Source organism: Pomacea canaliculata, linkage group LG5, assembly GCF_003073045.1.
Source record: "Pomacea canaliculata isolate SZHN2017 linkage group LG5, ASM307304v1, whole genome shotgun sequence".
Taxonomy (NCBI): Eukaryota; Metazoa; Mollusca; class Gastropoda; order Architaenioglossa; family Ampullariidae; genus Pomacea; species Pomacea canaliculata.
Genome location: NC_037594.1, coordinates 24,265,092 through 24,291,187, shown reverse-complemented (window position 1 = coordinate 24,291,187; position 26,096 = coordinate 24,265,092). Strand labels below are relative to the sequence as shown.

At 42.3% G+C, this 26,096-nt stretch overlaps 2 protein-coding genes across 2 annotated transcripts; both read left to right on the top strand.

The window, feature by feature from the left end:
• The first annotated feature begins 4,065 nt into the window (after positions 1–4,065).
• On the top strand, positions 4,066–13,010 carry LOC112564132 (basic helix-loop-helix transcription factor scleraxis-like). The gene is made up of 2 exons (XM_025238737.1): positions 4,066–4,425; positions 12,945–13,010. Exons 1-2 carry the CDS (start codon positions 4,066–4,068, stop codon positions 13,008–13,010), a joined length of 426 nt encoding a protein of 141 aa, XP_025094522.1.
• Positions 13,011–20,840: 7,830 nt separating this feature from the next.
• On the top strand, positions 20,841–25,516 carry LOC112565447 (tetraspanin-33-like). Its single transcript, XM_025240918.1, has 7 exons — positions 20,841–20,978; positions 22,333–22,520; positions 22,865–23,047; positions 23,231–23,365; positions 23,622–23,672; positions 24,117–24,245; positions 24,967–25,516. The coding sequence occupies exons 2-7, from the start codon at positions 22,350–22,352 to the stop codon at positions 25,036–25,038; spliced, it is 741 nt and encodes a 246-aa protein (XP_025096703.1). The 5' UTR covers positions 20,841–20,978; positions 22,333–22,349; the 3' UTR covers positions 25,039–25,516.
• Positions 25,517–26,096: the final 580 nt, after the last annotated feature.

Here is a 26,096-nt window from a genome sequence, read left to right as displayed (position 1 = left end):
CACATTGGCATCTTCGTTCAGCTGTCTGTCTAATAATTTTGTTATGTTTTTATGTTTTCATTTTATTAAATTTCAATCCATTTTTTCTTAGTTCTTTATTAAATTTCTTTGCATTACTTTCTCGCCTGTTTTTCTTCTATGTTTATCTGCAAACACATTTGCTAGTTTTAGAACTGAGTTTATATCGCTATCACCTCTGTTTAACCCTGTTTTATCTGGATTTTTGCCGTTAAACTTTATTTGCATGTTATCATAACTATACTTTTTACATGGAGTCTGTCTGATGTTCATGACGGCAACAAAATTCTGTATCCGTAACGATGTAAAAATTGTCTAGTGCTAGATACTTTTATTTCCAGCTCTTAAAGTGAAAGCCCAACTTTCATGTTCTGATTATCACAAACAAGAAGAAGTTAATGGCACACTTAACACATTTCATGCTTGTCATCTTAAAACCACATCATTGAAAAATTTCATTACCTTGTCAGAAGTTTATAAAATTAAAAAAATTGCGTTTCTTTTAACATTATTTTATAATTTCCTGTTGTTGTAGCTTAGCGACCTCAGTTTTCATTTAAATTCCTTAAGTTAAGCACACGGGCATACGGGTTTGTAAAATGTCCATTCTCCTAAATTTTAAATAACAGTTGCTGACAAACTAAAAAATCACGGCAACAAAATATTTGCTCAATCCTTATTTTTTCCTGTGACAAATATGTCAGGTAACCAAAATGAATTTTGCCCACACTAATAATACGAAACTAACGTAACGACACTAACGAAATATTTATTTATTTATTTATTCCAACATGCAGAAGTCTTTAATTTTATGCCGTGAAAACCAAGTCTGAATATTATTAGTTACTTTACTTTACTCCTCAAGAGAAGAAGGACATTATAATCAAGTTTATTTCAGAATTTAAAGAATAACTTGTCAGCGAATGTCATTAGAACAAACTGTAATTTTTTGTTGCATTTTATTAATATTTTTATTTAGAATTACTACACGAAGTAACAAGGCACCCTGTTTTGTCCAAACCAATTGTAGAAGAGCAAGTCTTCGTTGCTGTCAGTGACAGATGGCTGACAAAGTGACAGGTCAACAGTCTCTACATATCGACTCCAACAAGGTGCGGCATACTTGTCTCCACGTCTGGCATTCCTCTGTAAGGATCCGTAGGAAACAATACATTTTTCTGGAACCCACGGAGCAAATCTCAACACCCGCTGTCTGTCTCGGCACCAACCTTCTCCCGACAGCCTCTGCACCCACCGTTTGTGCCTCCTGCATGCATCAGTTCCTCCAGTTGTTGTGGAGGAGGAGGATGAAGAGGAGGAGGAGGGAGGAAAATGCCTGTCAAGCTCGAATGGATATAGACCTATGACGACATCCTCCTCAGCTTCCTCCGGCAGCCAGTCTTGTCAGTTTTGCCATTTGCATGATGGATGATGCTGAGGCCCCGCCTCCTGCGAGCCTGTAGCCCTATGAGCGCATACATAAATAGTTGGAAGTGGGTCACATGGTAAAACGCTTCTCAGATAAGACGGGAGGAGAGAGAACCTCCCCACCCCCCACGAGAAGGGGAGAGAGATCGATCCAACAGACAGATAGGCAGCTGCAGCTGATAAGTGTGAACTCCCCTGCCGAGCTGTGGAGGCGGCCGGACACGGTGATGTCAAGTCTGGAACCGGAGGACATTTGCTGCAAAACCGAAATTTGTCCCTTGGCCTCCCATCTCGGGAGACGCAGCACAGCTGTGACGTAGGCGAGGCGCGTGGTTCACGTGACGGCAGGCTGCAAGGCGAGGCAGTGAAGCTTGCTGGGGGACAGCGAGGGTGGGGGATCGAAGCCTGCGGTCGTGACAGCAGACTAAAAAGTCTTTCTCAGGCTGGTCCTGGTGCTCGGACCCTTGCCTGGACTACTTGAGGTCCGAGGGCGTAGCCAGCGACGCTGGGAACAACGATGTGCGAGTGATGTGGGACGTTGACAACAGTCATGCTGCTGCTGCTCCTTCCGGCTTCCTGTGGTGGTGGCAGGGGTGATCGTTCTTTCAACTTGTCGTGATTTTGGAAATAATTTGTTCTGAGTGTCTTCTTGCTTGTTACTCCACTGTCTGGTGACTTCAGGTGAGCACTAAACCCTAACCCTTGAATTTCTTACTGCATGATTATTGCTATCTTAGTGATTTCACTCTGCTCTGAACAAGCCTAAACTTTCTCTCTCTCTCTATCCCTTCTCATGTTTTACACAGCTGCTTAATTAAATCTTTTCAATGTGCCATCGCCCGCTGTTAATTGCTTACGTTTAACTTTTCATTATTTACTTACTTATGTACAATTCTTAACCGACGCACTAACTGGGCGAGCTGTACTGACAAAGTGTAAGTTTTTCAAAAAAAATACAAAACTCTAAAATGAAATGGATTATTTCCAAATTAGTCGTCAGTTCATGAGAGATTATTTAGTTTTTGCTTGCTAGCTCACCTTCAAAAGCTTTCATCAAAATTATTTTTTTAAAATATATTAACTGGCATTATAGAAATAATAAACTCAAAACAAAGCCAAAGCTAGAATACTTGAATAATGAGTTCAAATTAAGCAAAAAAACAAAAACAAAACAAAACAAAAATTAACCGAAAGCGTGGAATAAGAAGATAAATAATAATATAATCTACTGAAATCTGTAATTAAATTCATGAAACCAAACGAGACATCACCAGCAGGTAGTGAGGTATCAACACTACTTATTTTATTATAGTCTACTCAGTTCATCAGCCACAGTAGAGTGGATAGTATACTGGATACACGCACGTGCAATCACTATACTACCACGCATGATTAATTTAGTCTTCTGAAAAGGGAAAATGTTTTTAAATGTTTCGATTTCGAGTAAATATTCAGTGTTTAGATATTTGCCAGTAGGTAATCCTCGTGCACACCTTGGTTAAATCCTAGTTACAGTACATTTATTATATTTATTAGTTTGGGTGTTTTCTTTGTTTGTTTTTCATGTTTTCAGAGGAAATCCAAAATACGTCCAAAAATTATTTATGTTATTATTATTACAACTCTTTTAGGGATAGGCATGCGGTTAGAATTTCAAGTGATACCATTGCTGTTGTTGTCTTTCTTCTACTCCTCTTGCTGTTGTTTTTTTTTCTCCTCCACATTCCACATCTGTTGTACATCATGTTTTTGAGATAAGTATAGACAAGTTACATTGGTAGATAACAAGTGGTCTATTACCACACGTGCTGGACTCTGTAGCTAGGTCTGATAGTCAAAGATGTCTTTAATTACACTCACCACAGCATGCGGTCCACCCCACCCTGAGCTCTCTTGCCATTTGTTTTACGTAAGAGACTAAAGTGAGGCTTGTGTTGACCTTTGCCCCCCTAGCACCTGCCGGCCAGCCTGCGTCCACTCGGAGCCTGCACGTGCGCACGTTTGCCGAACACATCAGTTGGCAGAAGGAAGTGATCATCGCCGGTTCCTCATGAGTGGGTTGGACTTACAGACGGAAGCACCGTCCCTAGATGGGGGACGACAAAGAAAAGGAAGAGATTAGCACGAGAATTGCTTGTCCTGCAGGTGACTTCGCCACGGACCACAACTCTGCTGTCCTCCAGCGCCAAGGAGGAAGCAAGCGAGTCAAGATCACGAGTTCCGCTCGGTCCATCTGTGGAGGAGGAGGAGGAGGAAGAGGAGGCGAAGCATATCGCGGGGATTACAACGAGAACACTTGCGGCGTCCGATGCACGGCGGACAATGGCATCAGCGGGTTTGACGCCAGGTCAGAGGTCAGTCACAGCTGCATGTCAGGGCTGGAACCCGTGTCAGAGTTCAAGCTAAACGGTCTCCTTCCTCCACCTCCGTTGATATCGTCCGTGCCTGTGAATCCGGACCACAAAACAGACATCTCTAGATTACCCTGTTCTTCATCGACCTTCTCGACGTCATTATCTTCGGGAACGACGACGACGAGGAAAAGAAAGAACAGCAAGACGGACACTACCACCGGGACAGCACTCTTCCCAGACAAAGTCTGTCGGACAGTACGACATGATGGAGTCTCCGGACAACAGTACTTCCGGATCCCAGTTCGACGCTTCCGGTCTGGGTGGGAAGCCACCCCGGAACACCGCCAACGCCCGCGAGCGCGATCGCACGCACAGCGTGAACACGGCGTTCATGACGCTGAGGACGATGATCCCCACGGAGCCCGCCGACCGGAAGTTGTCCAAGATCGAGACCCTCCGTCTGGCCGCCTCCTACATCGCGCACCTCTCCACCGTCCTCATGGTCGGGGCGGAGGGCGTGGACCAGCCCTGCATCAAGCATCAGACGATGATGAGGGGGGCGGGCGGGGACAGCATGCCCAAACCTGTTTGCACCTTCTGTCTCAGCGCTGCACGAAATAGACCGGTGAGTGTCACCTCTGTCTCTCCATTACTGTCTACTTCTTTCCTGTTGTGGGTACAGACCCGTGGCGGTACTGTCACCAACAGAATGAAGATCGGGTGGACCGTGTTCAGAACTCGTCTCGAACACACTTAGTTGTTTCAGAGATGTAAGCGAGAGAGAGAAATGTGTGTGTGTGAATACATGTTTGTGACTGAGAGAGAACAAACTTCGACAAGTTCAGTTTTGAGTGATTCCGAAAGCTTTGATTTTTTTGTTTGTTCCCTGTGAACTTCAGTTTGAAATCGTACATAGGGTGGTCACGGTGTGATCACCAAAACACTTGTAGAAAGACTCCTCTACCCTACTGCAGGGACTCACTCTCTGAATGACCTCTCCCTACACCATGTTATTATTGTTCATGTTTACTCGTGTTTACAGAGCTGTCTCGGTCTTCTGTTCCTTTTAATTTATTACTTATTAAAACTTATAACAAAGTAATGTAAAATAGTGTCAACTAAAACTCGATTTATTTCCAAGTCTGGACTTAATTCTGTTGCTCAGTCTGCGAAATTGAAATAAGATTTGTCTAATGGGCAAATGTCGAACACAAACTTTGGCATAGCTGTGTGTGACAGGTCAGAGGAAACCAATGGTTGAGGGCGAGTGTTTAATTAAAATATTGGAACTTGAGTGAACATGCTGATGACCAGTACATTTGGCAGTGACATGGGGCTGATGCCCTTTTGGGTTATGATTCCTCGTTCCTTTCCTACCCTAACAAAAGCCTTTAACAAGAACTCGAATTCAAGTCGTCGTTGTTGTTAGTGTCTTTTAATTTCATCTGTTTATCTTGCATTGCTTCCATTTGCAAGTCCTTTGCCATTTCTTGGTCCTCTCCCCACTTTCCACTTTCCACACACTCCACTAAGATGATCACACAACAAACTTTGTTGGTCCATCTTTGATATTCCAGTGTACTAGATACTATCGGTGGCTTACTCATCTCAGTACCCTTCGTATCTCCAACCCCATTAAAAGAAAACTATACTCGGCTTTGTCAAATAATAAAAAAAAGAAAGAAAGAAATTAAAATTAGAAGAATTTTAAGCGAAAGAAAAATTCAGGAAAATTCAAACTAAACAAAGTTTTTAAACTGTTACAAATTGTAGTTCATAAATAAACAAAACGGAGTGGGTTTCTCAGGCATCGAGTAAACGAATGAAAAAAAGGTCCTATCACAATAAAAAAAAAGGCGATTGTTCGAGAATGAAGAAGTAGAAAGAAGGCGCAAATTTTTAAGGAAATATAATGTATCACACATTGAAATTATCTTTTGGCGCAGATTTATTTCTTGTAATCTTGATAATAATGTATTTTTTCGCTTGAAGCTCACAAAAATCAAATAAAAATGTAGTTATATTGGCATTTGCTGTGTAAACGCTTTTAAAAATCTAAATATTAAGTAATTTCCTGGGTTGTGTCCGTAGTTGTACAGAGAGTCTTTCTCATCAGCAATAATGATGAAAACTTTGAGAATATTATTATATTTCTTAATCGTTTCCATGTACACCGTACTTAAATGGCTTTGTACAATGAGTGCTTCTTCATTCTTTGGATGAAACAAACTGTCACCAAAGAAAACGCCGAGAAGCTAAGAACTAATGAGATGGTTGAACTCTGACCGAATTACCGGGTATCCACGATTTGCGAAGTACAAGGTCGATGCACCCGGGGTAGTCTCGTAACCAGAGACCCAAGTCTCCACATCCTCCACATGTAACCGAGGGTCTGAGCTGAAGTGTTGAAAGTAGACCTTGGATAAAGTCCACTTTTCAGAACTCTTTAAATGGTCACCGAGAGGTTGGGCAATGGGAGCAGTAGTCAGTCTCCCTCCTATCTCCTTTGCTTGCAAGATGTTTTGCTCGATAATATCCTTTTTTATCATACGTTTAGATGTCAGTGAGAAACGACATCCATTTCGTCTTAGGGTTTTTTTTTTTTTTCAACTTCATAAATTTAGTGAAATGGGAGCTTGGTGTGGAGGACCAGAGCCAGGAGAGGGTTGTTAGGGGAAATAATCCCTGAATCACTGTGACTGAGAGAAGGAGGAGATTCGGAGGGTTTTGCTCTCGGCCCGCCCTGTCTCTGCATCTGCGGACTAATAAATCTCCCTTTCATGTCGACAGCTCAACACTCGACAAATGCATCTACACTATTTATTTCTTCGTTTCCTCTTGCTTGTTTTGCCTCTCAGGATGTGACTCATGCACAACGCTGCTCCTAGATTCTATCTTGCTGTTGTTTATTTCCGACATTTCAGAAAAAAAAGCACAAAGAAACCAACAAAATCATGTTCATAGACAGCAGGCACTCACGATCTGTGTGTTTGCGTGTCTGACACACTTTGGGAAAAATATATCGCAGTGAAGAACATCCGGGGACTTACACTGAGTTCAAAAATGTTTCCCGACCAAATGTCATTTTTCACTGTTCTTAATTTTCTCTTCGAGTTCTATCCCCCGCAGTCCCAGTGTAAAAGTGTTTAATGAGGTAAGGTGCGAGCGAGCTATTTTTATTTTTAATTTTTTATTTTATTTACTTTTTTTGTTGTTGTTGTTGTTGTTATCTGATATTTATTTCCGTTTTCATTCTACTTCCTGTTCACACCTCGAGGATTTCGTAAAATAAACTTGTGGAATTAGTTTTTTCTTATTTCTAGTTATCTTTGTAAGTTCTGTTAGAGCTCTGTAAAAAAAAAGAGGGACATTATATTATCCTTGAATGGTTATTGATATTTATTTATGTACACTTCTTTGACAAAATCAAAACATGTCTTTCATTAATATCTGCTATTTTCAACTTCAAAGATGGTAGTAGTTGTAAACATTAAGACTTGATGGTAAGGGTTTACCTTGTCACATGGAGGTAGACTGGAGACGGAGATACCTTCATGCCTGAGCTATGCACTCTCCTTTTCTACCTTATCCTTCATCCTCCTGACAACACACTCGCGCACGCACACCCACATGCACGTGCACGCACGCGCATATATTCGTGCGCAAAAGACTCAACTAGGACAGACACAGTGAGTGGGCTACTAAGTGCGTTTAGGAAATCTTTCAATCTAAGCATGTTAGCAACAATTTTTTGGTTCTTCCTTCTCGGGTGAGGGTGGAGAAGGGAGTGGAGTGTGGAGTCTTGAAAGAGGTTTTAAACTCAACCAGAGAAGGCAGCAATTTCCACGGACTGAACCGTAGCAAAAAGCCCGCAGACTCTGTGCTCACTCAATTAAGGACGAGGGAAAAAACCCTGAAGGCAATAAAGCCAATCCATTTATCACGCGCTTTAAAAAAAAAATTACAACCATTCCATCTCCTAGCCTTTCGCACCCAACACCTTACTATCCATAACCACCCATCCATATTCCTCCCCCTACTCCCTCAGCTGTGTAAGGGGTGGGTAGGTGGATGGGTGGATGGGTGGAGTCTGACAGCTGTCGGAGACCGTCCAGAAATAGGTGGACCGAGTCCTCCCCAACATCTTTCATCTCGAGGCTGGAGGCCAACGCCTCACATCAGTCGTCGGAGCTGGAGGATCAGCCAAGCGGAACGTCGGGTACACGGGGTGGCGAGTGCGAGGGTCAGATACTGCAGGTGTTTGTGGTGGAGGTGACCAGCTGGGTGTTTGTTTGTCCAGCGGCTTGAGGCGATGAATGTTTACACTCGCCTTGTGAGAGGCTCACCAAGTCAACATGCTCTCTGTCGGTTGTAGCAACTCTTTCTGCAACTCGCCTCTTCTTTCTGTTTCAGATATCCTCCCGTGTGATGATGTTCACTGATGGTTTGAGTAAATATTTCTCCGAGTCGCTTCATCTTTCTGTTTCAGATGTCCTCCCGTTTCCCATACAGGGGAACTATTTTTCTTTGTCACTGACAGCCTCTCTCTTTTTCTTTGTTAAGGTGTTATTATTTATCTTAAAGGTATTTCTCTTGAAATAATCTACTTAATTATCTCGGCACGCACAGGGACTAATTAACGGACAGTTTGTAACTATTCTGACTTGCAGCAAAGAAAAGTGATGGTAGTTGTTTCTGAAGGGAAGGAGGTCTTGAGTTTGGATCCACACAAACAGAAATACACCGGGCATCTATTTTCCTTTTTGCGAATCCAATATCTAGTGGACTTCTTGCATTGTCTCGTTTAGATATATTTCTTCATATCGTTTTCTTAATTTTAGAACTTTTGTTAACATTGGTTAAAAACAAATATTTTTAATATTCTTTTAGTTTGCGGACAGACTTGAAGATGTGATTTATCTGAATTTGAGCGATAGGAACTTTTCCCTAATGATAATATAATAATAATAATAATAATAATAATAATAATAATAATAATAATAATAATAATAATAATAATAATAATAATAATAATAATAATAATAATACACCTACCATTTTACACCCAAGCACCTGTGCCCAACCTATCAACCCCAAAGCATGTCTGATAGTGTACAGTCAAAGTAAACACCAATAAGTTTAATTTCCAGAAAATTAAAACCTCTTTCATGAGAAAAGGTGTTGAATGGCGAAGAAAGGGAGGTGCACTCACAACATGGAGACTTCACTACTTGATGACTGAAGAGAAGCCAGTAGCTGTGTGTCAGAACCTGTACATCGATACACAGATGCCAGTTGGCTACCAGCCTCCTCAGCTTGTCCTCTCTTCCTCTTCTCTCTCTCTCTCATTTTCCTTCTTTTTCTGTCTATCCTGCGTTATACCGGGAGGCGTTTATTTTTTACGAATTTTTGTAGTGTTCCCCCATCTATTGGATTCCCAGTGCATAACCATCAGTCTCCATCTGTGTGGCACATCTTTTATCACTTCTACTCGCCTATCTTCACCATCAGCAGGTCATACTCCTTCCTTCTCCCCACAACCACTCGCACCCTCCTTTGTTTCTTTCCTTGGCGTTCACTTTGTTCACAACTGTTCTTCTGGAAGTAATGTAACATAAAAGCAATGAAACTAAAGCAGCCCGCGTGTAACTTATTTTTTTAGGAAGTTAGTAACCGTTAAATAACGATGCCTGGAGAATTGTCTGTGTGCGTGTTCGTGTGTGAGAGAGAGAAGGAGGGGAAAGAGGGGAAAAGATCGACTTGCTGCATGCATTTCGTGGTTGTTCTCTCTTTGTTCCAAATCAACATCTTCTTTCATCCATCTTTCTTTGTATACAGAAGAGAGTACACATTGCATCTCACTCACTCGCTTTCAGAGCTTCAGCCGCAGATGCACAAATACCCGGATAATTAGACTGGCTGCTGTTTATGTATCATGTTGCACACTTTAAATCTTGCTGTCATTATGTTTGCACCTCCACCCGCCCTGTCCCCCCGTGTCGCAGTCCTCCCCTCGCTCACTTGCTGTCGGTCTAATTGTATTATTTTCATGCCTATTTTCACTTTCATTTGCGGGGGTGGCAATGAGTGAGGGAGCGAGAGAGAGAGTGAGTGCCAGAGGTATAAATAGCTGTAACTACTTTCAATGCTCAGCTCATTTGCTTTTAATAATGAAGTGTGTTTTAACTTTTGTTTAACATAGTTCTAGGACTAATAGGTGGAACTGTTTTTCCTAGTCACGAGGTAAAGTCAGGGTTAGATACTAATTATAAATATCTGGTTGAAAACAAGATAAGCGTGTTTATGTTTATTTAAACGTGAGCGTGTCTAGGGACTGGACTATTCTCAAGGTAAGCATATTGATGTACCCGACTATCATCAAGTCCACGTTGTTGACCTCATTATGTGAACAGCTGTGTTTGTTAGTGTGAGTGTGTATCTCGAGAACGGAAGGGCTGGATTCACCTAGATGTGGGGAACTAGCATCTTGCTCGGAGCTTTGCACAATCATTAGAAATGTTTAAAAACTGTATCCTACCAGTCTTTGAAGAATTAACTCCTATTAATTATTGTGTTCTTACAAACTGGACCACCATTTCTGTGCTTTCTTTGTCCATTCTAACTTCAGAGGTCTGTAGTTCATGCTCGGCAACCGAAGCCCGACATTTCGAGTGGAAGACATCAGACAACTCGTTCTTCCATCGCCCCTCTCTCCCCCTTCTCCCCGGTAACCGTCTCAAATTACTCGGTTGTCTACATTCCTCTCTGTATTAAACTTGCCTCGCAATTTCGTCTGTCATTTTTTTTTTTTTCATTTTTAGCCACCAGCAACATCTAAGTGCGGAGAAAATAAGCAAAAATAAAAATGTTTCTCAGAAACGTGAACCTAGCAACGACCAAGCCATAATCAAAACGAACATTCCTACCAAATGTGAGAATCGAACAAACAGGATGAATATTCTTGTAGTTTTAACAGCCTCTCACCTTCTCTCGCAGACTAAAGTCGCTGTCCTCTGCTTTTGTTGGGAAAATGTCTGTATTTCTGTCTTTTGTCCCTTGCTCTAATGAATCACGGGGACAGAGAGAAAGACGGGGAGAGAGACAAGGATGGAGACAGGGAGAGAGACAAGGATGGAGACAGGGAGAGAGAAGGGTGAAGACACTGAAGCTGTTACAGATGATGGTACCTTACACTGATATCATGCTTGAGTCAAGTTCTATAGTACAAGTGTATCAGAATATTGTATTCAATCCTTCAAACCCACTCCATCCTCACCTCGCTGTATATCCCTGTCGGACAGGTGCGATGCTGCAAATGATTAAACAGATGAAGACCCCGTTAACCTGTAAAACTTCTTACAACAGGCGTGTATCGCTGTTTTTTGCCCCTCGTCGGAGTTCTTGTCTTGCTGGGCATCAGCCAGCTGCCATGATGAGAGGCAACTACTCGACACTTGATACCTCCACATCAGATGCTTTGTCGACCGTGTGCTACACCTCCACTTCATGGCTGGAGGATGCCGAGCTCTGACAAGTTCTGTGTACAGGAAGCCAACACACGATCGGCGCCGTGAAGATGAGAGATAACAGATAGTAAGCTGGTAAATGTAATGATTGGTGAGTCAGTAGGACTTGTAAACAGATGGATGATCAGTGAGTCAGTAGGACTTGTTAACACATGGACACAAACTGCACCTTCCTTGAGTTCTTGTACCAGTAAACAACAAACAAGATACACTAGTGCCAGTGTGCACACTTCATTCATTCCAGTTACTGATAATAAAAGTAAAAACGTTCTTATAGTTGATAATCAGAGAAAGTTTGTTGTATATTTTTTTAAAGGGGCACAGTCTGAACATATATTTCTCTGACGGTTATTTTGCAATACTTCATGTCATGTCTTGTCTATTGTAGTTGTCAGCCCAGGAAAAATATATGTAATACACAAAATGTGAGTGTCCATTAATTTGTGTGGGGATGCAAATACAGTCTCAATTGTTATCCACCTGTTATCTCTCCAACCCCGCTTTCCTCCAGATTTCCACAAAGTTACTACTAGTTATGGAATACCCTTATATAGGTCACCACCCTTGCCTCTCATCTAATATTTCTGTTGGGTAGATGGATAACTAGTCCGGCTATTTCCTTTTTTTTTTTTTTCCTTGCTTTCTTTCCTTCGTCGTAGTTGGCTTGGCACGGAGTTAGACACAAACAAACTTTCCTTCTTCTTTGTCGTCCTATTCGTCTTCGTTTCCCCTCCTATTCCTCCTCCTCTTCTTTTTTTCTTCACTCTCAGCCTCTTCTGTAAGATTTCAGATGTAAGGTACAGACCGTACAGTGTATTTAAGTCTCCTGTACGACTTTCACTCTCAGTGAACTGTGGAGCAACGCACGCCGTAACCTCCTCATGGGAGGACACTCGGCAAGCGAGGCGCGTGTAAAGGTGGGGCTACGGTCGTCTCGGGGTTGCTAGCGGAGGGTCTCGTCCTACAGGCGGAGGCTATCTGTAGCCGGCTCCGTGTGGTGCTCATTAACACGTCTCCACCTAATTATGCTGTACTCGGGGGAGAGCTCGCCGGCTGATTGGCGAGACCGCCAGCTGACGCATGGCTTCTCGCGCGCCGTTGGCTGCTGCTCACGCACCGTGGGTAACCAACGGTGTCATTAGATGACTCATCACATTCGTTATCGTCTGGTCTGACGACATGTATGTTTGTCACTAAAGAAACAAGAGCTCAACGAATTATACCGCTTAGCTTCAAGTTGTACTTAATGTCCACGGCCATAAAACACCATCGAGAAGATCATGGCACTCGTCCATGGTACAATTTTAGAAAAAGAGAAGGAAAGAGAGAGAGAGGGAGGGTATGACTGTGCGTGCGAGTAGGTATGCTGGAGTGCGTGTGCGGGTTTGTTTGAGGGAAAGGAAGAGAGGAGATAAAACTTCCTCAAGTTATTATAGGCACGCAAAACATTAGTTGCTTGGTTCGCACCAACTCACTGTTGTCATGTTTGTCCGTTTTGTTTGCTTTCCTCGTCTTGTAGTCGTAGCTTCTAGAAACCCATTATTTCATATGAAGAAAGTTGTGACAGAAATATCAAATGGCTGCAAATGTCTTCAATCTTGTCTGGTCTCGGTTTCAGGTTCGGCCAGAGAGCTGCATGTTCAAAGAGGTTCGTCACGCCATGCCAATCGGAAGTCGACGATGACGTCCCTTTGGTAGTGGACAAAGGCACCGAACCGCATAGCCGGCTGATGGACACGAGTCTTTCAAGACCAGCCTCACCTGCTGACATCAGGAAAAACATGACTGGACAGCAGCGAGAGGCAAAAAAAGTGAAAATGCCTCGAGAATGGGAACCGCCATACCGGAACTTTCGTGTGGAATCTCTTTTTAGCTTTCTGTAGGTGAAGTCGGGTGTGTCGAGGAGTGCCGAGCTCGAATTCATGTCGGGAATCGAACATGACATCAGGTCACGTGGTGACCGTCACATTGCTGTCTTGCAATGGCTACCTCAAACCAAAGCCAGCATCAGTGAGTCCTTCATCATGTGACAGCTTGTCCTTTGCCAGGACACGTTCACGTGCGCATGCGCACAGAAACTCAGGAAGCTGGACTGTCGGCAATGTTTCCGACATCTTTATGGACGTGAAGACCGCCAACGCGATGTCGGACATTTTCTTTGTCTTGCGAGCAGAGGGGATCGGGGTGGTTGTTGGGGGGAAAGAGGGTGGCAGTCTGTGAGAGAGTTATTCTGGCGAAATCAACTGAAACCTTTGTGTAGTTTTCTTTAAATCTCAACTGGGAACTTACTAAATAATCTCAGCTGACATTTGGTAAATAATCTGTCTAACCCTATCTGGAGTTTTTTTTCATCTCAACTAGAATACTTTTGGTCAATACGATCAACTACAGTTTTTCTAACTAATCTTAAATTAAATTTTTATAAATAATTCTATCTAAAGGTTGTGTAAATATGGCGGATATTTGCTTACATATTGGAAAGCACTCTGACACAGTAGACAGATGTTAATGAACCTTTATGTCGGGGGCATGGCAGCTCGTCATTTCAGATGATGAAAACAGCAAATCACTATAAAAAATTAAATAAATAAGCAAAAAGAACTCGACTAAAGCCATTTCAAGGCTTTATAGTGATTTGTCACAAATATTTTCATGGATAGATTCTATCAAAATTGAGTGACTTGGCATCAAATACAACCTGAAGTATCCGTGTCAAAGGCATCATAGTATTTTTAATCTTTCACACATATCTCCTTGTTGGTTTCTAATTTCTCTTTGAATATTCTTAAGTTCTTAGACTATTGTGTAATTAATTTATGATAGTCTAGTATTTGCCGCACACTGTCTTAGCGATTCACACAAAACTCGTTAAATCCATCCTTTGAACATAATTAAATGGCCGGTCTGTCATCCCCGTGAATCAGGAAAGGACTTGAGACTGTCAGACTCGTCTTGCGTTCGTAATCAGGTGGAAAGTTCCGAAAAACACTTTTAGAAAACTTTTAGGGGAAAAAAACCCAAATAGCAGCCTGCCTGCCCTCGTTCTGAAGCCCTCGCCCAGTCGTACATCTCCTCAGCTTCCTCTCGCTCCCAATCCGTCACCCAGCGCCCTCTACGCTACGTGTTTCATTATTTCTCTGAAATTACTCCGTCGTCAGCTATGCCGCAAAGCTCTGTCTGTCTTTTGCGGAGGAACATGAGACTTTTATCCATTTCTCTTTGACCCAACCTTCTCTCTCATTTTTTCCTTCCTTGGGAAGTGAAACATCTGTTGAGCAGACTGAGGATGGTGATACACACATCACTACTATGTGGAGCCTGGCGTAGACACACATCAACAGAGGAAAGCTTGGATATGTGTGTGTGTGTGCATGTGTACGTGAGTGAATACAGCTTTCTAAATTTTGTCAGAATGTTGACCAGAGTGCAATCGTGAATAAGAACGAAACCAGTAAAGTGTCAGCGCTGTTGGAAGTCGTGAAACTGAACAAAATGTTTTATCATATAAAACAGTATCCCCAGTGTTTGCTTTTGTGCCTTGCAACACATAGCTTTAATCTAAGAAACACTGTAGTAATTTAATTACTGTAATAATAATTCAGTTGAAACAGGTCTGCCCTAAAAATTGGAACTTCTGAGCTGAGTTCAATGACAAGGAACCAAGTTGGAGAGGTTATCTTTCTCCTGGACTCCATCTCTCTGAAGGGAGAAAGCTTGTAGTCTGTGTCTGTCTGCAGCTAAATCAACTTGTAAGTTTTCTGAAAATATGCCAAAGTTTCAGTGTGTTCCTCAATCACTGTAACCCAGGCACGTGATCAAAGAGAGACATGGGATTCCCTGTATCCGCTCCTCCAAAACAGAAACACATCGTCTGACAAGAATGTTAAGGTGCGCTTAGACGAAAAGGAAGAGAAAGTTATGATGATGATGATGGGTAGGATGGAGGGGAGAGAGTGTTGAGGGGATGGTGAAGCCTTAATTAGTAGTTAAACTGTGCTCAGGCGTCTTACTGAATTGTGAAACATTAGCCGTACCGGTGTGACTGTGGTACGAACCTCGTTTGAATGGCTGCGTCCGTTGATGTAGAAGATGATGATGCATCGAGCGAGATGTCAATTTTTTTTCATCTCTCCTTCCTCCTTATTTGCTCCCATAACAGGAGAAAGAGAGGAAAGAGAGAAAAAAAAATGAGTGAGGGATGAAATAGAGTTACCGGCCCTTTTAAAGTTCTCTCCCCTTGGCTTGCGAGCGGGTCTCCTGAAGTAACCACGCTCACGAGCATCCCGTATGACTGAAAGGTTCGATGCTGGCCGAGGGTAACTTATTTTTGTGTCATTAACATACTTTTTGTCTGCGCATGTGCGCTAGCTTGGCGTCAGAAGCGTGGAGGAGCGCACGTGGAACATCCGGCTGGCGGTCGTGCTTGCACGTGCATGTCATAAGCGCGGGCAATGAAGCGTTTTGGTACTGCATTATTATTTTCCAGTCGCTGGGAGGAGTGGGGAAAGGTGGGAAGGGGAGGGAGGTGAGGAAGACGTTATGGATTTTCCAGATTTCCTGGAGAATGTCTCCCACCGGCACAGACAAAATGCTCAAAATGTAATATACTGATGTGTGGTTTTTATTGTTTGGTTGTTTCCTTGTGCACTGACGAATATTTGGAGTGGAGAAGAGATTTCTTTATGTTTGAAAGAAAAAGAAAATTTGGAAAATAAACGTTTTATGAAATTATAATGTCGTGAGTATGTTTGCTTTTAGAGTTGTCTTTTTTTTCAGTGTATGCGTGTTGGCACAAACACTTGTCTTCTCTCTCTCTCCCTCCCACACACACACACCTTCGTTCTCTTTCTACCCGTCTCCGCCGTCCTCTGTACGTATTTCACTCAGTATATGAAAATGAATGATCACGGAGGAAAAGTCTTATCCAATGATTCATCTGTACCGACGGAGAGATCCTCCTACTATCCGGAATGAGAGAGTGGAGGAAACGGACAGAGGTACAAGCAGAACGGGTCTCTTAACATCAGTTTCAGGTAGACTGGTGTGTCTACAGCAATTTTTAATTTGTGTTGTGTATATGTGCAAACAGCTAATGCAATAATGCTGCTCTCGGACACGTGACAAAAGTGAATGTGAACAATGCGAATTCTCGTGTTAACGGAGTATCACCGCTCAAGTTGAATGGTCTACTTTTCTTTTTCATTTTACTGGTTTTAAGTCGTGGAAGTGGAGGTCGAGGACTTTCGCCCAAACCAAAAGAAATAAAAAGTAACTGTGGCAAATTTATTACAAGTCTATTGCTGACTTCATGAATTCGGTTCCGGATGATAAACTGTTGAATGGTTCGCCCAGACCGCCAGCAGTCCAGAGACAGTTTACATCCTCGGTCTGACAAGGCGCACGGCGAGGTCGTGACCTGTCGTGACCTGTCACGGCACTTTGTGACTCTGTCGCCTGTCTCATCTCATGTCGCCATCACTTGCTGTGCCTGGCTGTATCCGGACAGGAAGAGATAACTGAGAACACGCCGAAACTGTGGCTTAGTGTGTAGTTGTTGTTCCTGTTGTTACGGAAGTGGCATGAGCCGACTCACAAAAAGATTTGTCAAATAAGTAGACACTGAGTGTAGGGAAAGAAAGAAAAAAACATTTCTTACAGTTCGAGTTTCTTATCCATGGTTACTACTTGACGGTTTGGGATGGACTGACAACCAGACAACTATCAGAGGTAAACAAATAAAACGCAGATTAAGGTTCACTTTAGCATTTTATAAACAATTATTGCGTTTCCAATGATTAATACAGGATGTTTTAAGAAAATTGTATAATAGATGCATTTTTATCCAACACTTTTCTACAAATGTTTGTTAAATATTTCTATACATGCAGAACTTTTTTTTTACACATTTTCTTGTGTATGTATGTGTGTTTGCTCACTTGTGTCTTTGTGTTAGAGAACGGAGAGCATGGTTGTAGACAGTATGTGCAAGCCCCAAAAGCAATAAAGAATGGGTGAACATGTTGCCAACACCCGGTGTAAATCGTTGATGATCGAATGCGGCTTTACTGACAAAAATATCTCCAATGTTTGTGGAAACATCGATACATGAAAGGACAGAGAAACATTTACCTGACTGCAGTCTGTCAACAACTGCTGCGCTGATAACAAAGCCAAGCCAGCACGAGTTCTCATCGCTTTATTAAACATTTTGTCCACCAGGGACCGTTACTATGGATCGGAGCGAGTATATGTGGGGTAGGTTTACCTGCAATCAATATAGCCACAGCCCCGTGTCAACAAACGGTGACAATGTTTCCAAACGACCTTACAAGCCCTGCCACGCACAAATCTTATCAAATCATGATAAAGTCGGGTACTCATTTATCACGCGTTCTCGATGTGCACCCGGATTACGAATCACACCGCACGATAAAAGTGGGGCAGAGTTCAGCACGCGCTCACCTCGACCTCGACGACTCGACCGTGGTGACGTAAGTTCAAACCCCTCGACGTGGAGTGTGTGGTGTGTGTGTCATGACTGCGATCTACATTGTTCGTACCGCGCACATGACGCTCGCTGTTGTGAACACACACATTCTCTCTCTCTCCACGAACTTGCATAACTGGACTGCTGGCAGACGATTTTTTTTTCTCTCTCACTCTCTCTGGTTAACTACTAAAACGAGGCTTTAGACGACAAAGCTTCCGGTTTAGTCTGGATGTATACAATTCTTGTCACATTATTTTTCAGGCTCGCCATGACTAACAACGGAGAACTTGTCAAGAGGCTAAGCATTGGTCGTGGTAGACAGACAGCAATCCACCTATACACGTCCATCATTCTCTCTCACACACACACACACTCCCCCTTCCTTCCCTCGTCGACCCCCACCCTCCGCACGAGCAGAGCGCATCAATCACGCTGCGCACGCATGTGGCTGCTGATAAGCAAACAAATGGCGTCAGCCACAGTTCGGTCGAGGCTGTGGTCACCGTCCTGCTCTCGTCGCCCCGATGTGTGTACGTCAGTCACGGCCTCGCCAATCCACGGGTAGGGTTAGGTTGGCTGGCTGGCTGGCTGGCTGGCCCTCGCGTGTCCTCAGTTGGGACAGCAGCGACACGAGACATTGACTAACCGCTGTGAGCACGAGGCGGGACCTCAGCTCCACTCGTCCAGTTCTTGGTTACCATAGAAACCACACTGACATCCACAAAAACGACGCAGAGAGGACAAGACTTGTGTGAAGAGCGAGAAGGTAAACGTGTTGTCTAACATCAGCAGTTATGTTAATAAGATTGTTATGGAGGTGTAGATAGGCTTACAGTTGGTGATGACAAAAGTCATTGTTCATTGTCATTAATTCGACATTTAACGAGCTTGAATGCTACGAACATCGGTTTTTTCCATTATTTGCCAACTGAATATTTGCACAGTACAGTCGTACCCATTTAAGAACACACATGTTCGTGACATTTGAACACCCGACTAGCTAGGCGCCTTGTTGTCACTTCTTTTGTATTGGGTCGGGTAGGGAGAGGGAAAAGTAAAGAGAGAGAGAGAAAAGGAGTAAGAAACTGAAACTGGAATATTTTACTGAACTCTTAAATTGTCCTTACTTATAGTCACTCCAGCTATTATCACAGGGAAAACAATTATAAAAAGGGAATGCTGCGATGTTTAAAAAGCTTCGAGTACCCGGCAGGTGGCACTCATAGTTCAAGTATGGGTTTCAACCTTCTGTAGGGTTTGCTAGGAATTGAACTCTCTACCATGTTCTACACAGCTCCAGGGATACATGCGTGTGATGTCATTCAGGGTACATACATCGTTTATATCCGCAAGTTAGGGTGTGGCACCTTAGGGTACAAAGGGTGCAGTGGGTGCAGACTATAATAGTTGTCATTGTTCAAGTCGGGAAACGTACAGGTCGTCCATAATTATTTTATTTTTACATTCTCACAATAGAAGTCTAGCACAAGACAACACCTTCTTGTCTCTCATATTTTTGTCTCTCGGCTCATTTTACTATGATTGTCTCAACTGTAACACAGCAGGTCTTCTTGCTGATTCATCCCAGTCCTCAAGCATAATCAGGAAAGAAACTTGCATCGATACAACTTACTTCCCACAAGGACAATATACTGTTACATATAGAGACCTCGTTATCAGGTATCACGTGGGTCAGAGATGTTACCGATACTGAAAGTTTCCGTGATAACTATTTCGATGTTTTACTATGATATGGTCTTGCAAAGAGCAGCTTCTAACTTGTGGGACTGACAGCATGAAGACAGGAGGAAAAAGAAGAAATAGAAATTGATGATGAATGGCGGGACTAATAGCAGGTTATATAATTTGCCCGAACATTTTCCCAGCATGTATTATCCATTGTCTTTTGTCTTCGAGACTCAACATGTAAACAGATAAAAATAAACAAGAACTAATACTTATTGATACATCTCCCAAGTGACCATGACATCAGTAATAAAATGTGCTTCTGTAGGAAAACTTGTCGGTCAACTTTCTGTTCAGCTGAGGTATAAGCTGGGTGTGTGTGTGTAAGAAAGAAAGGTAATATATCAGTAGCTACCCGTTTATTGGACGCAAGGACTTGTCTTCCTGGTCGACTAGAGAGAAAAACTTGGTGGTGTTGAGTGTCACCTGATTTAACAGCTTAGTTCTTTACCCGACGACCATAATCACACTGACTGCAAATGTGATTGAAGCTTTTTGCTTGGCTTACGAGTGTCCACATCGTTTTTCTCATTATTGCAACTTGTTTTGTTGGCTTATTTATGAGGAACACAAGCAGGCGCTGAAATTTATTCTCTCTCCTCTTTTGTTTCTTTCCCCTCTATCTCTCACCTCCTCCCACTGTAAATCTTTCTCCTCTTCAACACACAGGCATACAGACACACATATAGTCACCCAGAAACAGAGAATGTGTGCGCAGACAAAATTGGCTTTTTAATTTATAAACCCATAAACTGTAAACTGTTTAAAATTCAGCAATCGCTAATCTCTTTATTATATATGACGAGTCTATTCGTGTTGAACGTGCATAAAGCACTATAGCTCTGAGCGACCTTTTTTATTATCATTAATATTTTTGGTTCTGAAAGCGACATTAGACAGTTAAATCTATTTATGTATCTATGAATATATGTTAAAAAATTAGCAGTACTTGTGGTACAGAACATTTTTTTTTTTTTTCGTAGCGAAATTCACCAGGCTACGATTGGGTTTCATTACCATACAGGATACCTGCACACCTGTAAACACACTGCTGTGTCGTCACTTCCTCTTTGTGTGTTTTTCTATTCTTTCAGACACGGCGCAAACGAAGATAAGCGTGACTGACCTTTTGCCCCCATTGTACAGAACACAGCAGCTTGAGACCTCAGTCAAAGGTTGCACGAGACCTACTACTTACCTCGACTCTTACACCAAGGGTCAAGGGTCAGTGCACTCGGCCGACAACAGCTGCGACTGACCATGACGGGGGCCAAGTCCACTGGCCAGCAGCGGCCGGAGCACAGGCCCGTGGGAACCGGGGGGACCCTCCGGCAACGGCTGCTCCGACGGAAGAACAGAAGCGAAATAGGGGTTTGCACCAAGTATACACTCTTCTTTGAAAACTTCCTCATGTTTGTAAGTATGTCAGCACCTTGCTTTTACTGTATAAGTATTTATTAATTTTATTTATTTACTATGAGTCATGTTTTCTTTCTTTATTTATTATGTATTTACTGTCTCTGTATGTATTTTTGTTCTTGATTTACTATTTATTAATCAAGTGTCGTGTCTTTTGTTTTTGATGTCATTTCTTCTTATTTAATTTTACATCCCTACCAGTTTACATATTTATATATTTATATGTAAGACATTCGTTTTTACAAAAATACTAATTTTTGCAAACAGTTTCATGTTATTTTTTGTCGATCTCGAGACATGGGCCAAAGCAAGGTACGAAGTACTAAAACGATTAGATAAGAGAAAGATCATGGGTATCTTTTTTTTAAACTGGCGGAGTAAGAACCGAGATAATTTTATATAGCATCTATCTACACAACATAAATAGTTGTTGGGTGCGTTACTACATCTCGTTCACTCATTGCACTCTCATTTAAAAAAGGCAAAGAGAAAGATAACAAGGGTTTATCTGTGTCGATAGGCCTTTAATGTGGCTTTTACCGCTTTAAAATACAAGCTCGTTTAAAGTGTATATTCAGAGGTCAAGTGTAATCGTCTGATAAAAGAAGAGCTTGGGTGTACATCCTGAAATCCGGCCAAGATATGGGTGGTCGTAACAATAAGATTTCAAGATGTTTAGCAGTGTTCGTTTGCATGTGTGGCAGGCCTCTTTGTTTATTGTATGTTGGATTCTTTATTTCTTTCTGGTATCCGTACAAACAACAACAGAGCAAACCCAACACAGGAGAAAAAACTGCATTTGCGGGTTGAAGATGAAGTGTTGTGGCCAAGCTCCCTTAGTGATTGTAAATTCTCAAGCTACAATGTCGGCATTTTCCACTCCAGAAATGTACCTTGTGTTATGAGTATTTTTATAAATATACCTTACACTGCGGGTACACTTGTACGGAAAGCTCCAAACCCACTTTTCAACCTCGTTGAGTTCTTGCCGACTGTGGTTCCAATACTTGAAAACTTTATGTGCCGGAAATCTTTATTTACACTTTATTTTATCCACTAAAATCCATCGAGATCATGCACACCCACAAGTACACTCATACCCAGCTACACAAACTGGATCGAGTGACCCAGCCTAATCTGTTCCTTTATTTTTTATTGTATTTTATTTTATTTCATTTACACGATTCCCATAAGTCATTTATTGGTGACATGCAAGTGTCAACTGCATTTACCAGTACAAAACAGCCAAAACAGATTTTGTCACGACAGGTTACTGGTTCTTTCTTGTGTCACACCATTGTCATTGTTTTGTGTCACACAATTGTCATTGTCATTGTTTTGTGTCACACAGATCGTGGCCTAGCCCTCATGGCCATGGGGACCTACATTCTCGTTCTTAAGGAGAAGACTGTCCACGACGCCATCGACTTCTTCCTGGACCCTGCTTGTGACATGTGCCTAGCGGGATCCCTCGTCTTCGCGCTGGCCTTCTTCGGGTGCATGGGGTCCCTCCGAGAGAACACTGCTTTTCTGAAAATAGTGAGTGAGTGACGGTCGTGACAGTATCACGGGTGGCTGCCTTTCTGAAGCTGTTGAAGCCATGTCTTGGTGTCAACATTTCCTTATCTTCTATCAAAAGATATGTCAGCTCAATGAGTCATTTACTACTGACAATCTGAGCTTTACACGAGATCATCATCATTCATCGTCGTCATTATTATCATCATTATGTTAAGAAAGTGGCTTATTTATATATATTAAATAATCCCAGACTTTTCTGTTAACTTCTTTCTATTCACATGCAAAGGGCAGATGCGGGTTTTATTGCTAAGGTTTCACCAATATATTCCAAAAGATTGCTTATTGTTCGTTTGGAACTGCAGTTCTACTACAGTCTGGCCATCTTCCTTCTTCTCGAAGTGGGACTAACGGTGTGTTTTTTCCTCGCCTACTACCTGCCTGATGTCCGCAATGTCATCTTCCCAGACAACCTTTTCCGCCAGGCCATCGTCAGCTACCGTGACGACAACGATATGCGCGACCTCATCGACAACATCCAGAGCTCGGTCAGTCCTCCCGCCGCCCTCTTGTTTGACATTCTGATTATGCGTTTCTGTAAAAGTTGCTTGAGGAGCAATCCTCTGTGTGTGTGTGTGTAAACGAAAAGCTTGGAATATTATCGGTGATAGTAGCGATGTCGATGGCGATGTAGCGGGCATGCCTATTACAGCTACGGTCCTTCTTCTTAGCTCGGCTGCTGCGGTCAGACCGATTCGGAAAAAGGCTACGAAGACTGGAACCAAAACCCTTACTTCAACTGCAGTCTTCAGAACGAGAGTCCCGAGAGATGTTCTGTGCCTCCTTCCTGCTGCAGGATTCTACCGGTAGGTCAAAGTGCAGCAAACTAGAAGACGAAAGCGACCCCATCCTCCCTTTCCCCGTCTCCCCAATCCCGTGTTTGCGTGCAAATGTATATCGGTCACTGAAATAGTCGATTAGTGTCTTTGTTTCTGTCTGTCCGTCCGTCTGTTTGTCTGTCCTCCTCCTTTTCCTCGTCCTCCTCCCCCTCATCATCATCAGTGCAGCCATTCTGGTGACTAACTCTGTCTCTGTATTAACATGACATTACTGTCCTTGCAGGGATCCAACATCAATTTGCTCTGCGGGGCCAATATTTACACCCTAGCGAAGGTCAGTTGGCATTAGCAAAGTGTTCTAGCCTTCGCGCTCGCTCAAACACCCGTTCCTGTGAAATAACTGTTTACTTTCCTCTCAAAGGAAATAAGGACAGAATAGCTGTGGGATAAGCTATCATTAAAAACGATAATTCTTCTGGTGTAATTAATAGTTCGGAGCGATAAAGCTTTGATAATCATTTTGTTTTGTGGGCTTAAATTGTGGTCTTCATTGCAAGCGAGGGGGTAGAGGAGTCTTACTGTGATTCTGTGTGAACATGGGCGAAGAGTAAGGAATGCTCTTGTGCAAATCAGGATTAATGCACCAGAAGTAGGAATGGGTCATGTAATCTATATATTTTATAATGTGCGAGAGAGAGAGAGAACGCATGTCGAAGTCAACTTTTGTTGCATTTATTCTCAATCATTGTGTAATTGTTCATGCTTTTCGACTCGACAGGATGGGCAGATGACACTGGGAGACACCAGTAAGATCTATACTGACGGGTGTCTGAAGGCACTGAGAGTCTGGGTCGACTCCAACATGCTCATTCTAGGTGGTGTGATGGCTGGGATTCTAGTCCCACAGGTACGACTACTCCAGCACGACTTCTTACAAGACAAGAAGAGTAGCCGCCCTTCTTTAGCACTAGCGATAATGTCACACTTTATAACTGAATATAACTTCTGTTACCTAGCCCACCATCTCTGGATTTTTCTAAGATAGTAAAGTAACAATATCCTCTTCTTTTTGTTTATTTATTTTAAAAAATATAAATATTAACGACTAGTTGTTTTTTTTTTTCTTGTGTCTATTGTCGAGTTATTGACAGTACAATTTTGAGTCAGTGTTAACAATCGAGTTTTTACAGAAATTTTGTGGGGGCAAGGGGAAAGAAGGGTGCGGCTGAAAATAAATATTGTGCTATGAATGATTCTAAAAACACTAGAGAATTTCGATCATCGCTCGAAAACATTTACAAAGAGCCCGTGCTTGTCAGAAATCATTGTTACAGCATTGACTTCTAGATGGTGCTGGATGTAGCTGCTCATGTTACTTGACTCTAATGACTCTGATATTTGGAGCAGGGCTTGACACTAGATTGTAAATCTCTCCCTCGGCAATTTTCTTCCATTTACCTCTCCCCAACAGTTCACATTTCATTGAGTTGCTTTCAATATTTTAAAATAAAAGAGAGAGAGAATTAAAATCCTGTGTCATGAAATGCTGACATCCCCGCAAAATTAAGAGTAGTATTAATCACACTGAATTTTTCTTCGCATCTCCTTTTTATCTTTCGTTTTATCAGATTTTCATCATCTGCCTCACAAGGAACCTCCTGGATATGATCCGTGCTCAGAAAGACAAATGGCGACGCTGATACATGCAGCAGCAGAAGCGATTGTGACAGCGATAGGCGACCCTCTTCTGCCTGCTGGACATGTTTTCGTTCCATTGTGTTTACGATCGCGACTAGTGGAGGAGAAACTCCAGGTGACCCCTACCCCACTCTCTCCCCCACCCGCCCATATACATATCTGCTCTGACAGTCGCTGGCCCGACTGATTTCTAATTCTTCAGCGGTGGATTTACAGGTAGGTCAGATGCGTCTGACTGTTACTTACTGGTCAGCTGCTGAAAAAATACAGACGTCAAACATTGATTGTGAATGTGTTATCGGTGATTCATACTTGCTCTTCCCAAAATGATTAATATTCATGGACGTGAATTGCTCATACAGGAAAAAAAAATGCCTTTGTGACAAGAACGAATCGTCGACTAGTGCTACAACAAACCTGGTCTTCGGTCTGAAGCAGGACGGGATTAAATGTAGAAGTTTTGTGTGTCTACCAAAACACTTACTGTGCCGTCTATGCAATCTATGCCAGCTGTCTTGCAACTATTTGTGCAAAATGAATGCGTGATTGTGAATCTTTTCCAAAAAAATAACTTACTATTACTTAATGTTACACGTCGTCCAATAAAAGAAAGGAGAAAGGATAATCATCAATGTCAGTAAATGTCACATATATATAAACGTTAATGTCACCAAGAAGACGCTTTTAAAAGCATATTTTCTTCTTTTTCTTTTCTCTCACTTATCTCCTTTCTGGTCTCTCTGTTTTGTCTCCCTCGCTTCCTCTCTCCCTCCCCATCCTTGTGAGTGTGTGTGTGTTTGACAGAGAATGACAATTCTTTATTTACGAAAATGGTAGAATAAGAAAGTATGCTTTTTGTCTAGTCCTTGCCCTTTACAGGGGAAAACAAACTAATTTACTAAACTAATATAAAAAGACATCTACAGAGTGGAGGAGGATCGAGTAAGTACAAAAGTGGCAATTATTAATAGATATTTACAGTGGGTCCTGAAGTTAGATCGAAGTTATCTCAAGTGGTTTAAGACTTTGAATTTGTAAGCACATCCTAATCCTAGTGCTA